General features: G+C 42.1%; 1 protein-coding gene across 6 annotated transcripts in view; it reads right to left on the bottom strand.

Moving 5' to 3' along the window:
- AGFG1 (ArfGAP with FG repeats 1) overlaps window positions 1–12,635 on the bottom strand; it is a gene marked incomplete in the record, with an annotated part of 358,154 nt that overhangs the window by 24,327 nt on the left and 321,192 nt on the right. For all 6 annotated transcript variants that reach the window (XM_053709845.1, XM_053709849.1, XM_053709844.1 and 3 more), the window contains 1 exon segment: window positions 9,714–9,805. In XM_053709845.1, the coding sequence (XP_053565820.1) occupies window positions 9,714–9,805 (92 nt within the window).

Below are 12,635 nucleotides of genomic sequence, written 5' to 3'. Positions count from 1 at the left end.
GCACAAAAAACGTTTTAAAATAAAACCGTTTCTGTCACTTTAAATTTTAAACTGAACACACTTTATTACTGAATATGTGAAAAAGTATGAAGGAATTGTTCAAAATTCACCAAAATTTCACCACAGTGTCTTAAAGCCTTAAAAGTATTGCACACCAAATTTGAAAGCTTTAACTCTTAAAATAACGGAACCGGAGCCATTTTTACATTTAACCCCTATACAGTCCCTGGTATCTGCTTTGCTGAGACCCAACCAAGCCCAGAGGGGAATACGATACCAAATGACGCCTTCAATAAGCTTTTTCAGTGGTTCTTAGCTCCTCACACATGCATCTGCATGCCTTGCTTTCCAAAAACAACTGCGCATTAGTGGCGCGAAAATGAGGCTCTGCCTATGACTAGAAAAGGCCCCCAGTGAAAAAGGTGTCCAATACAGTGCCTGCCGTTTTTTTAATACATCCCCAAGATTAAAAGAACTATTTATAGTAATAATCCACTAAATGTACTTATAAAGTAATCGTTTTAGCCCAGAAAAACGTCTACCAGTCTTTAAAGCCCTTTATTCTTATACTAAACTAAGAAAATGGCTTACCGGTTCCCATAGGGAAAATGACAGCTTCCAGCATTACCAAGTCTTGTTAGAAATGTGTCATACCTCAAGCAGCAAAAGTCTGCCCACTGTTTCCCCCAACTGAAGTTAATTCATCTCAACAGTCCTGTGTGGAAACAGCCATCGATTTTAGTAACGGTTGCTAAAATCATTTTCCTCTTACAAACAGAAATCTTCATCTCTTTTCTGTTTCAGAGTAAATAGTACATACCAGCACTATTTTAAAATAACAAACTCTTGATTGAAGAATAAAAACTACATTTAAACACCAAAAAAACTCTTAGCCATCTCCGTGGAGATGTTGCCTGTGCAACGGCAAAGAGAATGACTGGGGTAGGCGGAGCCTAGGAGGGATCATGTGACCAGCTTTGCTGGGCTCTTTGCCATTTCCTGTTGGGGAAGAGAATATCCCACAAGTAAGGATGACGCCGTGGACCGGACACACCTATGTTGGAGAAATGACGCCACATCCGGAACGCCGACATTTTTGGCGCAAAATAACATCAAAAAATGACGCAACTTCCGGCGACACGTATGACGCCGGAAACGGAAAATAATTTTTGCGCCAAAAAAGTCAGCGCCAAGAATGACGCAATAAAATGAAGCATTTTCAGCCCCCGGGAGACTAACAGCCCACAGGGAAAAAAGAGTCAAATTTTTGAAGGTAAGAAAAACAGAATTTATGTTTACCTGATAAATTACTTTCTCCAACGGTGTGTCCGGTCCACGGCGTCATCCTTACTTGTGGGATATTCTCTTCCCCAACAGGAAATGGCAAAGAGCCCAGCAAAGCTGGTCACATGATCCCTCCTAGGCTCCGCCTTCCCCAGTCATTCGACCGACGTAAAGGAGGAATATTTGCATAGGAGAAATCATATGATACCGTGGTGACTGTAGTTAAAGAAAATAAATTATCAGACCTGATTAAAAAACCAGGGCGGGCCGTGGACCGGACACACCGTTGGAGAAAGTAATTTATCAGGTAAACATAAATTCTGTTTTCTCCAACATAGGTGTGTCCGGTCCACGGCGTCATCCTTACTTGTGGGAACCAATACCAAAGCTTTAGGACACGGATGATGGGAGGGAGCAAATCAGGTCACCTAGATGGAAGGCACCACGGCTTGCAAAACCTTTCTCCCAAAAATAGCCTCAGAAGAAGCAAAAGTATCAAATTTGTAAAATTTAGTAAAAGTGTGCAGTGAAGACCAAGTCGCTGCCTTACATATCTGATCAACAGAAGCCTCGTTCTTGAAGGCCCATGTGGAAGCCACAGCCCTAGTGGAATGAGCTGTGATTCTTTCAGGAGGCTGCCGTCCGGCAGTCTCGTAAGCCAATCTGATGATGCTTTTAAGCCAAAAGGAGAGAGAGGTAGAAGTTGCTTTTTGACCTCTCCTTTTACCAGAATAAACAACAAACAAGGAAGATGTTTGTCTAAAATCCTTTGTAGCATCTAAATAGAATTTTAAAGCACGAACTACATCCAAATTGTGCAACAAACGTTCCTTCTTTGAAACTGGATTCGGACACAAAGAAGGCACGACTATCTCCTGGTTAATGTTTTTGTTAGAAACAACTTTCGGAAGAAAACCAGGTTTAGTACGCAAAACCACCTTATCTGCATGGAACACCAGATAAGGAGGAGAACACTGCAGAGCAGATAATTCTGAAACTCTTCTAGCAGAAGAAATTGCAACCAAAAACAAAACTTTCCAAGATAATAACTTAATATCAACGGAATGTAAGGGTTCAAACGGAACCCCCTGAAGAACTGAAAGAACTAAATTGAGACTCCAAGGAGGAGTCAAAGGTTTGTAAACAGGCTTGATTCTAACCAGAGCCTGAACAAAGGCTTGAACATCTGGCACAGCTGCCAGCTTTTTGTGAAGTAACACAGATAAGGCAGAAATCTGTCCCTTCAAAGAACTTGCAGATAATCCTTTCTCCAAACCTTCTTGAAGAAAGGATAGAATCTTAGGAATTTTTATCTTGTCCCAAGGGAATCCTTTAGATTCACACCAACAGATATATTTTTTCCATATTTTGTGGTAGATTTTTCTAGTTACAGGCTTTCTGGCCTGAACAAGAGTATCAATGACAGAATCTGAGAACCCTCGCTTTGATAAGATCAAGCGTTCAATCTCCAGGCAGTCAGTTGGAGTGAGACCAGATTCGGATGTTCGAACGGACCTTGAACAAGAAGGTCCCGTCTCAAAAGGTAGCTTCCATGGTGGAGCCGATGACATATTCACCAGGTCTGCATACCAAGTCCTGCGTGGCCACGCAGGAGCTATCAAGATCACCGATGCCCTCTCCTGATTGATCCTGGCTACCAGCCTGGGGATGAGAGGAAACGGCGGGAATACATAAGCTAGTTTGAAGGTCCAAGGTGCTACTAGTGCATCTACTAGAGTCGCCTTGGGATCCCTGGATCTGGTCCCGTAGCAAGGAACCTTGAAGTTCTGACGAGAGGCCATCAGATCCATGTCTGGAATGCCCCACAACTGAGTAATTTGGGCAAAGATTTCCGGATGGAGTTCCCACTCCCCCGGATGAAATGTCTGACGACTCAGAAAATCCGCTTCCCAATTTTCCACTCCTGGGATGTGGATTGCAGACAAGTGGCAGGAGTGAGTCTCCGCCCATTGAATGATTTTGGTCACTTCTTCCATCGCCAGGGAACTCCTTGTTCCCCCCTGATGGTTGATGTACGCAACAGTCGTCATGTTGTCTGATTGAAACCGTATGAATTTGGCCTTTGCTAGCTGAGGCCAAGCCTTGAGAGCATTGAATATCGCTCTCAGTTCCAGAATATTTATCGGGAGAAGAGATTCTTCCCGAGACCAAAGACCCTGAGCTTTCAGGGGTCCCCAGACCGCGCCCCAGCCCACCAGACTGGCGTCGGTCGTGACAATGACCCACTCTGGTCTGCGGAAGCTCATCCCCTGTGACAGGTTGTCCAGGGACAGCCACCAACGGAGTGAATCTCTGGTCCTCTGATCTACTTGTATCGTCGGAGACAAGTCTGTATAATCCCCATTCCACTGACTGAGCATGCACAGTTGTAATGGTCTTAGATGAATTCGCGCAAAAGGAACTATGTCCATTGCCGCTACCATCAAACCTATTACTTCCATGCACTGCGCTATGGAAGGAAGAGGAACAGAATGAAGTACTTGACAAGAGTTTAGAAGTTTTGATTTTCTGGCTTCTGTCAGAAAAATCCTCATTTCTAAGGAGTCTATTATTGTTCCCAAGAAGGGAACCCTTGTTGACGGAGATAGAGAACTTTTTTCTACGTTCACTTTCCACCCGTGAGATCTGAGAAAGGCCAGGACAATGTCCGTGTGAGCCTTTGCTTGTGGAAGGGACGACGCTTGAATCAGAATGTCGTCCAAGTAAGGTACTACTGCAATGCCCCTTGGTCTTAGCACCGCTAGAAGGGACCCTAGTACCTTTGTGAAAATTCTTGGAGCAGTGGCTAATCCGAACGGAAGTGCCACAAACTGGTAATGCTTGTCCAGGAATGCGAACCTTAGGAACCGATGATGTTCCTTGTGGATAGGAATATGTAGATACGCATCCTTTAAATCCACCGTGGTCATGAATTGACCTTCCTGGATGGAAGGAAGAATTGTTCGAATGGTTTCCATTTTGAACGATGGAACCTTGAGAAACTTGTTTAGGATCTTGAGATCTAAGATTGGTCTGAATGTTCCCTCTTTTTTGGGAACTACGAACAGATTGGAGCAGAACCCCATCCCTTGTTCTCCTAATGGAACAGGATGAATCACTCCCATTTTTAACAGGTCTTCTACACAATGTAAAAATGCCTGTTTTTTTATGTGGTCTGAAGACAATTGAGACCTGTGGAACCTCCCCCTTGGGGGAAGCCCCTTGAATTCCAGAAGATAACCTTGGGAGACTATTTCTAGCGCCCAAGGATCCAGAACATCTCTTGCCCAAGCCTGAGCGAAGAGAGAGAGTCTGCCCCCCACCAGATCCGGTCCCGGATCGGGGGCCAACATCTCATGCTGTCTTGGTAGCAGTGGCAGGTTTCTTGGCCTGCTTTCCTTTGTTCCAGCCTTGCATTGGCCTCCAGGCTGGCTTGGCTTGAGAAGTATTACCCTCTTGCTTAGAGGACGTAGCACTTGGGGCTGGTCCGTTTCTGCGAAAGGGACGAAAATTAGGTTTATTTTTGGCCTTGAAAGACCTATCCTGAGGAAGGGCGTGGCCCTTGCCCCCAGTGATATCAGAAATAATCTCTTTCAAGTCAGGGCCAAACAGCGTTTTCCCCTTGAAAGGAATGTTAAGCAATTTGTTCTTGGAAGACGCATCCGCTGACCAAGATTTTAGCCAAAGCGCTCTGCGCACCACAATAGCAAACCCAGAATTTTTTTCGCCGCTAATCTAGCCAATTGCAAAGTGGCGTCTAGGGTGAAAGAGTTAGCCAATTTGAGAGCATGAATTCTGTCCAAAATCTCCTCATAAGAAGAATCTTTATTGAGCGCCTTTTCTAGTTCATCGAACCAGAAACACGCTGCTGTAGTGACAGGAACAATGCATGAAATTGGTTGTAGAAGGTAACCTTGCTGAACAAACATCTTTTTAAGCAAACCCTCTAATTTTTTATCCATAGGATCTTTGAAAGCACAACTATCTTCTATGGGTATAGTGGTGCGTTTGTTTAGAGTAGAAACCGCCCCCTCGACCTTGGGGACTGTCTGCCATAAGTCCTTTCTGGGGTCGACCATAGGAAACAATTTCTTAAATATAGGGGGAGCGACGAAAGGTATGCCGGGCCTTTCCCATTCTTTATTTACAATGTCCGCCACCCGCTTGGGTATAGGAAAAGCTTCGGGGGGCCCCGGGACCTCTAGGAACTTGTCCATTTTACATAATTTCTCTGGAATGACCAAATTCTCACAATCATCCAGAGTAGATAACACCTCCTTAAGCAGGGCGCGGTGATGTTCCAATTTAAATTTAAATGTAATCACATCAGGTTCAGCTTGTTGAGAAATTTTCCCTGAATCTGAAATTTCTCCCTCAGACAAAACCTCCCTGGCCCCCTCAGACTGGTGTAGGGGCACTTCAGAACCAATATCATCAGCGTCCTCATGCTCTTCAGTATTTTCTAAAACAGAGCAGTCACGCTTTCTCTGATAAGTTGGCATTTTGGCTAAAATGTTTTTGATAGAATTATCCATTACAGCCGTTAATTGTTGCATAGTAAGGAGTATTGGCGCACTAGATGTACTAGGGGCCTCCTGTGTGGGCAAGACTGGTGTAGACGAAGGAGGGGATGATGCAGTACCATGCTTACTCCCCTCACTTGAGGAATCATCTTGGGCATCATTTTCTCTAAATTTTGTGTCACATAAATCACATCTATTTAAATGAGAAGGAACCTTGGCTTCCCCACATACAGAACACAGTCTATCTGGTAGTTCAGACATGTTAAACAGGCATAAACTTGATAACAAAGTACAAAAAACGTTTTAAAATAAAACCGTTACTGTCACTTTAAATTTTAAACTGAACACACTTTATTACTGCAAATGTGAAAAAGTATGAAGGAATTGTTCAAAATTCACCAAAATTTCACCACAGTGTCTTAAAGCCTTAAAAGTATTGCACACCAAATTTGAAAGCTTTAACTCTTAAAATAACGGAACCGGAGCCGTTTTTATATTTAACCCCTTTACAGTCCCTGGTATCTGCTTTGCTGAGACCCAACCAAGCCCAAAGGGGAATACGATACCAAATGACGCCTTCAGAAAGTCTTTTCTGTGTATCAGAGCTCCTCACACATGCATCTGCATGTCATGCTTCCTAAAAACAAGTGCGCAATAGAGGCGCGAAAATGAGGCTCTGCCTATGATTAGGGAAAGCCCCTAGAGGATAAGGTGTCCAATACAGTGCCTGCCGGTTATTTTACATAATTCCCAAGAATAAAATAATTCCTCAAAGCTATGAAGTATAACATATGTTTATATATCAATCGTTTTAGCCCAGAAAATGTCTACAGTCTTAAAAGTCCTTGTGAAGCCTTTTTTTTCTTATGTAATAAAAATGGCTTACCGGATCCCATAGGGAAAATGACAGCTTCCAGCATTACATCGTCTTGTTAGAAATGTGTCATACCTCAAGCAGCAAAAGTCTGCTCACTGTTTCCCCCAACTGAAGTTAATTCCTCTCAACAGTCCTGTGTGGAAACAGCCATCGATTTTAGTAACGGTTGCTAAAATCATTTTCCTCTTACAAACAGAAATCTTCATCACCTTTCTGTTTCAGAGTAAATAGTACATACCAGCACTATTTTAAAATAACAAACTCTTGATTGAATAATAAAAACTACAGTTAAACACCAAAAAACTCTAAGCCATCTCCGTGGAGATGTTGCCTGTACAACGGCAAAGAGAATGACTGGGGAAGGCGGAGCCCAGGAGGGATCATGTGACCAGCTTTGCTGGGCTCTTTGCCATTTCCTGTTGGGGAAGAGAATATCCCACAAGTAAGGATGACGCCGTGGACCGGACACACCTATGTTGGAGAAAAAATGATTAATTCAAATGCATTATCCCAAATATGAAACTGACTGTCTGAAAAATAAGGAAAGTTGAACATTCTGAGTCAAGGCAAATAAATGTTTGAATACATATATTTAGAACTTTATAAACAAAGTGCCCAACCATAGCTTAGAGTGTCACAGAAAATAAGATTTACTTACCCCAGGACACTCATCTACATGTTTGTAGAAAGCCAAACCAGTACTGAAACGAGAATCAGCAGAGGTAATGGTATATATAAGAGTATATCGTCGATCTGAAAAGGGAGGTAAGAGATGAATCTCTACGACCGATAACAGAGAACCTATGAAATAGACCCCGTAGAAGGAGATCACTGCATTCAAATAGGCAATACTCTCCTCACATCCCTCTGACATTCACTGCACGCTGAGAGGAAAACCGGGCTCCAACTTGCTTAGGAGCGCATATCAACGTAGAATCTAGCACAAACTTACTTCACCACCTCCATCGGAGGCAAAGTTTGTAAAACTGAATTGTGGGTGTGGTGAGGGGTGTATTTATAGGCATTTTAAGGTTTGGGAAACTTTGCCCCTCCTGGTAGGAATGTATATCCCATACGTCACTAGCTCATGGACTCTTGCTAATTACATGAAAGAAAACGTTTTATTTGTAATTAAACCAAAACGTTTTTTCCTATCAGTGTCACCAGTAACTAATGAGCCCTTTGTGCAAGCTGGGATTCTTACTAAGTGTCTGAATACAGCTTACCCTTCCCTCATGGGGATATTGCCAGCCTTTTCTAGAAGTAACACAGTCTGTCTAGAAAAAAATAGACTGAACATACCTTAATGCAGTTTAGCCTGCAAACTGTTCCCCCAACTGAAGTTTTCCTGTACTCTTGAGGCCTTGTGAGAACAGCAGTGGATCTTAGTTACAAAATGCTAAGATCATCATCCTCCTTGCAGAAATCTTCATCCTTTTTCTGCCAGAGAGTAAATAGTACACACTGGTACCATTTAAAATAACAAACTTTTGCTTGAGAAAATAAAAACTAAAATTTTTGTCACCACACTCACTTTGCCCTTCCTAGCAGTTAAGCAGGCAGAGAGAATGACTGGGGGGTGGAGCTAAGGGAGGAGCTATATGGACAGCTCTGCTGTGGGTGCTCTCTCTGCCACTTCCTGTAGGGAAGGAGAATATCCCATAAGTATGGATGAATCCGTGGACTCGATACATCTTACAAGAGAAATATAGACTTCTACTTACCCTGTCACCTATGCCTGCTTATCCATGGTATGGGATCTTCCCAGGAATACTCACGCATGTTAGGGGGCCTGAGTTACAAGGTCACACAAACAGCCCAAAGCCAGCTTTGAAAGAGGTCATAGATGCCCAGACCCTTTCAGTTGATAGCATGTTATTATGAAAATGCTCAAATTTCCACCTGTTTAATCTGTATAAAATAAACTGAGTGCAAGACAGCTCCAACATTTCCCTACCTAGTTCTTAAAACAAACAGAACTAAAGATATTAAGGAGGAGCTGCCCTGAGAATTTTAAAACTTCATACAACTCCAATATGCAATAAGACAGTATTTAGCATTTAATACCTGAATGTCACACCAAGAATGAGTAATATGTGAGCTCCAGAACATACAATTAGAGAGGAAGCTCCTTTTGGGACCACCTCCCTTGAGCCTGGAATTGATTCCAGACCACCCATTAACTGGACAGGTGTTTGTGGTCATAACAGCCTAACTGGATTGCAGGAAAGCACCTAGCTCTGGAGTATCCGTTTTCTAGTATCAGGTAATACACCATCTTATCCTAAGAAAAGGGGGATTCCTTTAGGGTAAATCTTTAAAGTCGCATTCCTGCTAGCCTGAAAACTCTAGTTAAAGGGTTTTTATATCACAATAAGCAAATCACTTCTTAAGCGGTATCCAGTAATTCTAGATCTACTATACATGAACATTGATGACACATGAATAGAAAATCTAAGTAACTTAAAACTAACTGGATGGACAGTGATATAAAAGTAAGAATCATTCAGATTTAGCTTGATACGTGGGCAAAACTGGCTGAATGAAGGAATTCCATTTTGAAATGAGGATCCTATCTGTTCCAGGCATACAACTTCTTTGAGTTTCAAATAGACTTACCAACCCAAACATTGTAGTTAGAGCTACTCTTATTATGAACTCAGGAAAATAACTCTTTTTCCATTGCCATTCTACTACCCTTATAGGAAATATCCCAAAGGATATTGTGCTTTGAGAAAGGCGTTTCCACCTTAAGAACATCTCCTTAAAATGAGGTTAAACAGTCTAACTAGAAATGTATATTGCAAATCTATAGATTGCTCACTGGTACTTACAGCTCTATTAGTGGACAAGGTTAAGGCCTTTTCAACAGTATTAAACTTATTAATAAGAATATGTTACAAATACTTTCCAATAAAATAACAAAAATTCTCAGTAATATTAATGTGTTTGTTATAACATTAAATCAATGTGTCCTTGTAATAACTGAAATGTGACTAATGTAATTACAATGTTTCTTTCAGACTCACCATGAAAGGATTACTAGAGACTCCAGGAGCTGCAACCTGGCCAAAAGGAGTTACCACAGACTTTGCCTGGCCAAATACACCAAACGCTGCACCTTTGAAAAATGGGTAGAAAGGAGATGTGAATTAGCAATATAGGCAACAATCTGTTTGCACACGCAGTTAATTCTACATATCTGAAAAAAATATATTAATTTAAAAAAACATAATTTATTCTTACTTGATAAATGTATTTCTTTCTTGACACGGTGAGTCCACGGATCATCTTAATTACTGTTGGCAATATCACTCCTGACCAGCAGGAGGAGGCAAAGAGCACCACAGCAAAAGCTGTTAAATACCACTCCCCCTATCCACAACCCCCAGTCATTCGACCAAAGGGAAAGGAGAAAGAAAGTAATCCAAGGTGCAGAGATGCCTGAAGTTTATAGAAAAGCAAACTGTCTTAAAAACAGGATGGGCCGATCATCTTAATTACTGTTGGAACCAATACCCAGCTAAAGGACACGGATGATAATGGAGGGACAAGACAGTCACATGGACCTGTGGAAAAAAGAAAAGGCTGAGTAAACTTACTCAAACTTTCAACCAAGGGCAGCATGATATTACTTGTGAGGCTCAGTGGGGATTATACCCCACAAGATCCCAAATGCTTAAAAGCCATCACTTGCTCTACTGAAGAGACTGACATGGACTACGGCTAAACCCCCAAGAAAACCAGAGCAAACTTGCTCTGCTTAAAAAATAAACTCTTGATTGAAGAATCAGACACCTTTCTTTACACCTCCTTGCAACTGATACAAGAAAAGAGAATGACTGGGGATTGTCGGTAGGGGGAGTGGTATTTAACAGCTTTTGCTGTGGTGCTCTTTGCCTCCTCCTGCTGGTCAGGAGTGATTTTCCCAACAGTAATTAAGATGATCCGTGGACTCACCGTGTCATTAAGAAAGAAATTAAGTCCAGTTATCTTTTGGCCCCTAAGTAATTTAAAACCACAAATCAAGATAGTGGTTTATGCAAAATAATGGTACTTATTTTTTTTCAACAGCAATTGTAAGAGCTCAGATTCATGGTGTTGGGTGCATTGCTTAATCAACTGAGTGATTGTATTTTAACATTTTTTCTTTGAAAATCACATTTTTCAAATGGTAATCACTCGGGATTTCAAGAACAAAACATAATTTATGCTTACCTGATAAATTCCTTTCTTCTGTAGTGTGATCAGTCCACGGGTCATCATTACTTCTGGGATATTACTCCTCCCCAACAGGAAGTGCAAGAGGATTCACCCAGCAGAGCTGCATATAGCTCCTCCCCTCTACGTCACTCCCAGTCATTCGACCAAGGACCAACGAGAAAGGAAAAGCCAAGGGTGAAGTGGTGACTGGAGTATAAATTAAAAAATATTTACCTGCCTTAAAAACAGGGCGGGCCGTGGACTGATCACACTACAGAAGAAAGGAATTTATCAGGTAAGCATAAATTATGTTTTCTTCTGTTAAGTGTGATCAGTCCACGGGTCATCATTACTTCTGGGATACCAATACCAAAGCAAAAGTACACGGATGACGGGAGGGATAGGCAGGCTCTTTATACAGAAGGAACCACTGCCTGAAGAACCTTTCTCCCAAAAATAGCCTCCGATGAAGCATAAGTGTCAAATTTGTAAAATTTGGAAAAAGTATGAAGCGAAGACCAAGTTGCAGCCTTGCAAATCTGCTCAACAGAGGCCTCATTCTTGAAGGCCCAAGTGGAAGCCACAGCTCTAGTAGAATGAGCTGTAATTCTTTCAGGAGGCTGCTGTCCAGCAGTCTCATAAGCTAAACGAATTATGCTACGAAGCCAAAAAGAAAGAGAGGTAGCAGAAGCTTTTTGACCTCTCCTCTGCCCAGAGTAAACGACAAACAGAGAAGACGTTTGTCGAAATTCCTTAGTTGCCTGTAAGTAAAATTTTAGAGCACGGACTACATCCAGGTTGTGCAGTAGACGTTCCTTCTTCGAAGAAGGATTTGGGCACAAGGAAGGAACAACAATCTCTTGATTGATATTCCTGTTAGTAACTACCTTAGGTAAGAACCCACGTTTAGTACGCAGAACTACCTTATCCGAATGAAAAATCAAATAAGGAGAATCACAATGTAAGGCGGATAATTCAGAGACTCTTCGAGCCGAGGAAATAGCCATTAAAAATAGAACTTTCCAAGATAACAACTTTATATCAATGGAATGAAGGGGTTCAAACGGAACGCCCTGTAAAACATTAAGAACAAGGTTTAAACTCCATGGTGGAGCAACAGTTTTAAACACAGGCTTAATCCTGGCCAAAGCCTGACAAAAAGCCTGGACGTCAGGAACTTCTGACAGACGTTTGTGTAACAGAATGGACAGAGCTGAGATCTGTCCCTTTAATGAACTAGCAGATAAACCCTTTTCTAAACCTTCTTGTAGAAAAGACAATATCCTAGGAATCCTAACCTTACTCCAAGAGTAACCTTTGGATTCACACCAATATAGGTATTTACGCCATATCTTATGGTAAATCTTTCTGGTAACAGGCTTCCTAGCCTGTATTAAGGTATCAATAACTGACTCAGAAAACCCACGTCTTGATAAAATCAAGCGTTCAATTTCCAAGCAGTCAGCTTCAGAGAAGTTAGATTTTGATGTTTGAAGGGACCCTGTATCAGAAGGTCCTGTTTCAGAGGTAGAGACCAAGGTGGACAGGATGACATGTCCACCAGGTCTGCATACCAAGTCCTGCGTGGCCACGCAGGAGCTATTAGAATCACTGATGCTCTCTCTTGTTTGATTCTGGCAATCAATCGAGGAAGCATCGGGAAGGGTGGAAACACGTAAGCCATCCTGAAGTCCCAAGGTGCTGTCAGGGCATCTATCAGGACTGCTCCTGGATCCCTGGATCTGGAC

This window comes from Bombina bombina, chromosome 4, assembly GCF_027579735.1.
Source record: "Bombina bombina isolate aBomBom1 chromosome 4, aBomBom1.pri, whole genome shotgun sequence".
In the NCBI taxonomy this organism is placed as follows: Eukaryota; Metazoa; Chordata; class Amphibia; order Anura; family Bombinatoridae; genus Bombina; species Bombina bombina.
The sequence above is the reverse complement of the archived record's forward strand: the minus strand, read 5'-3'. Positions and strand labels throughout refer to the sequence as shown.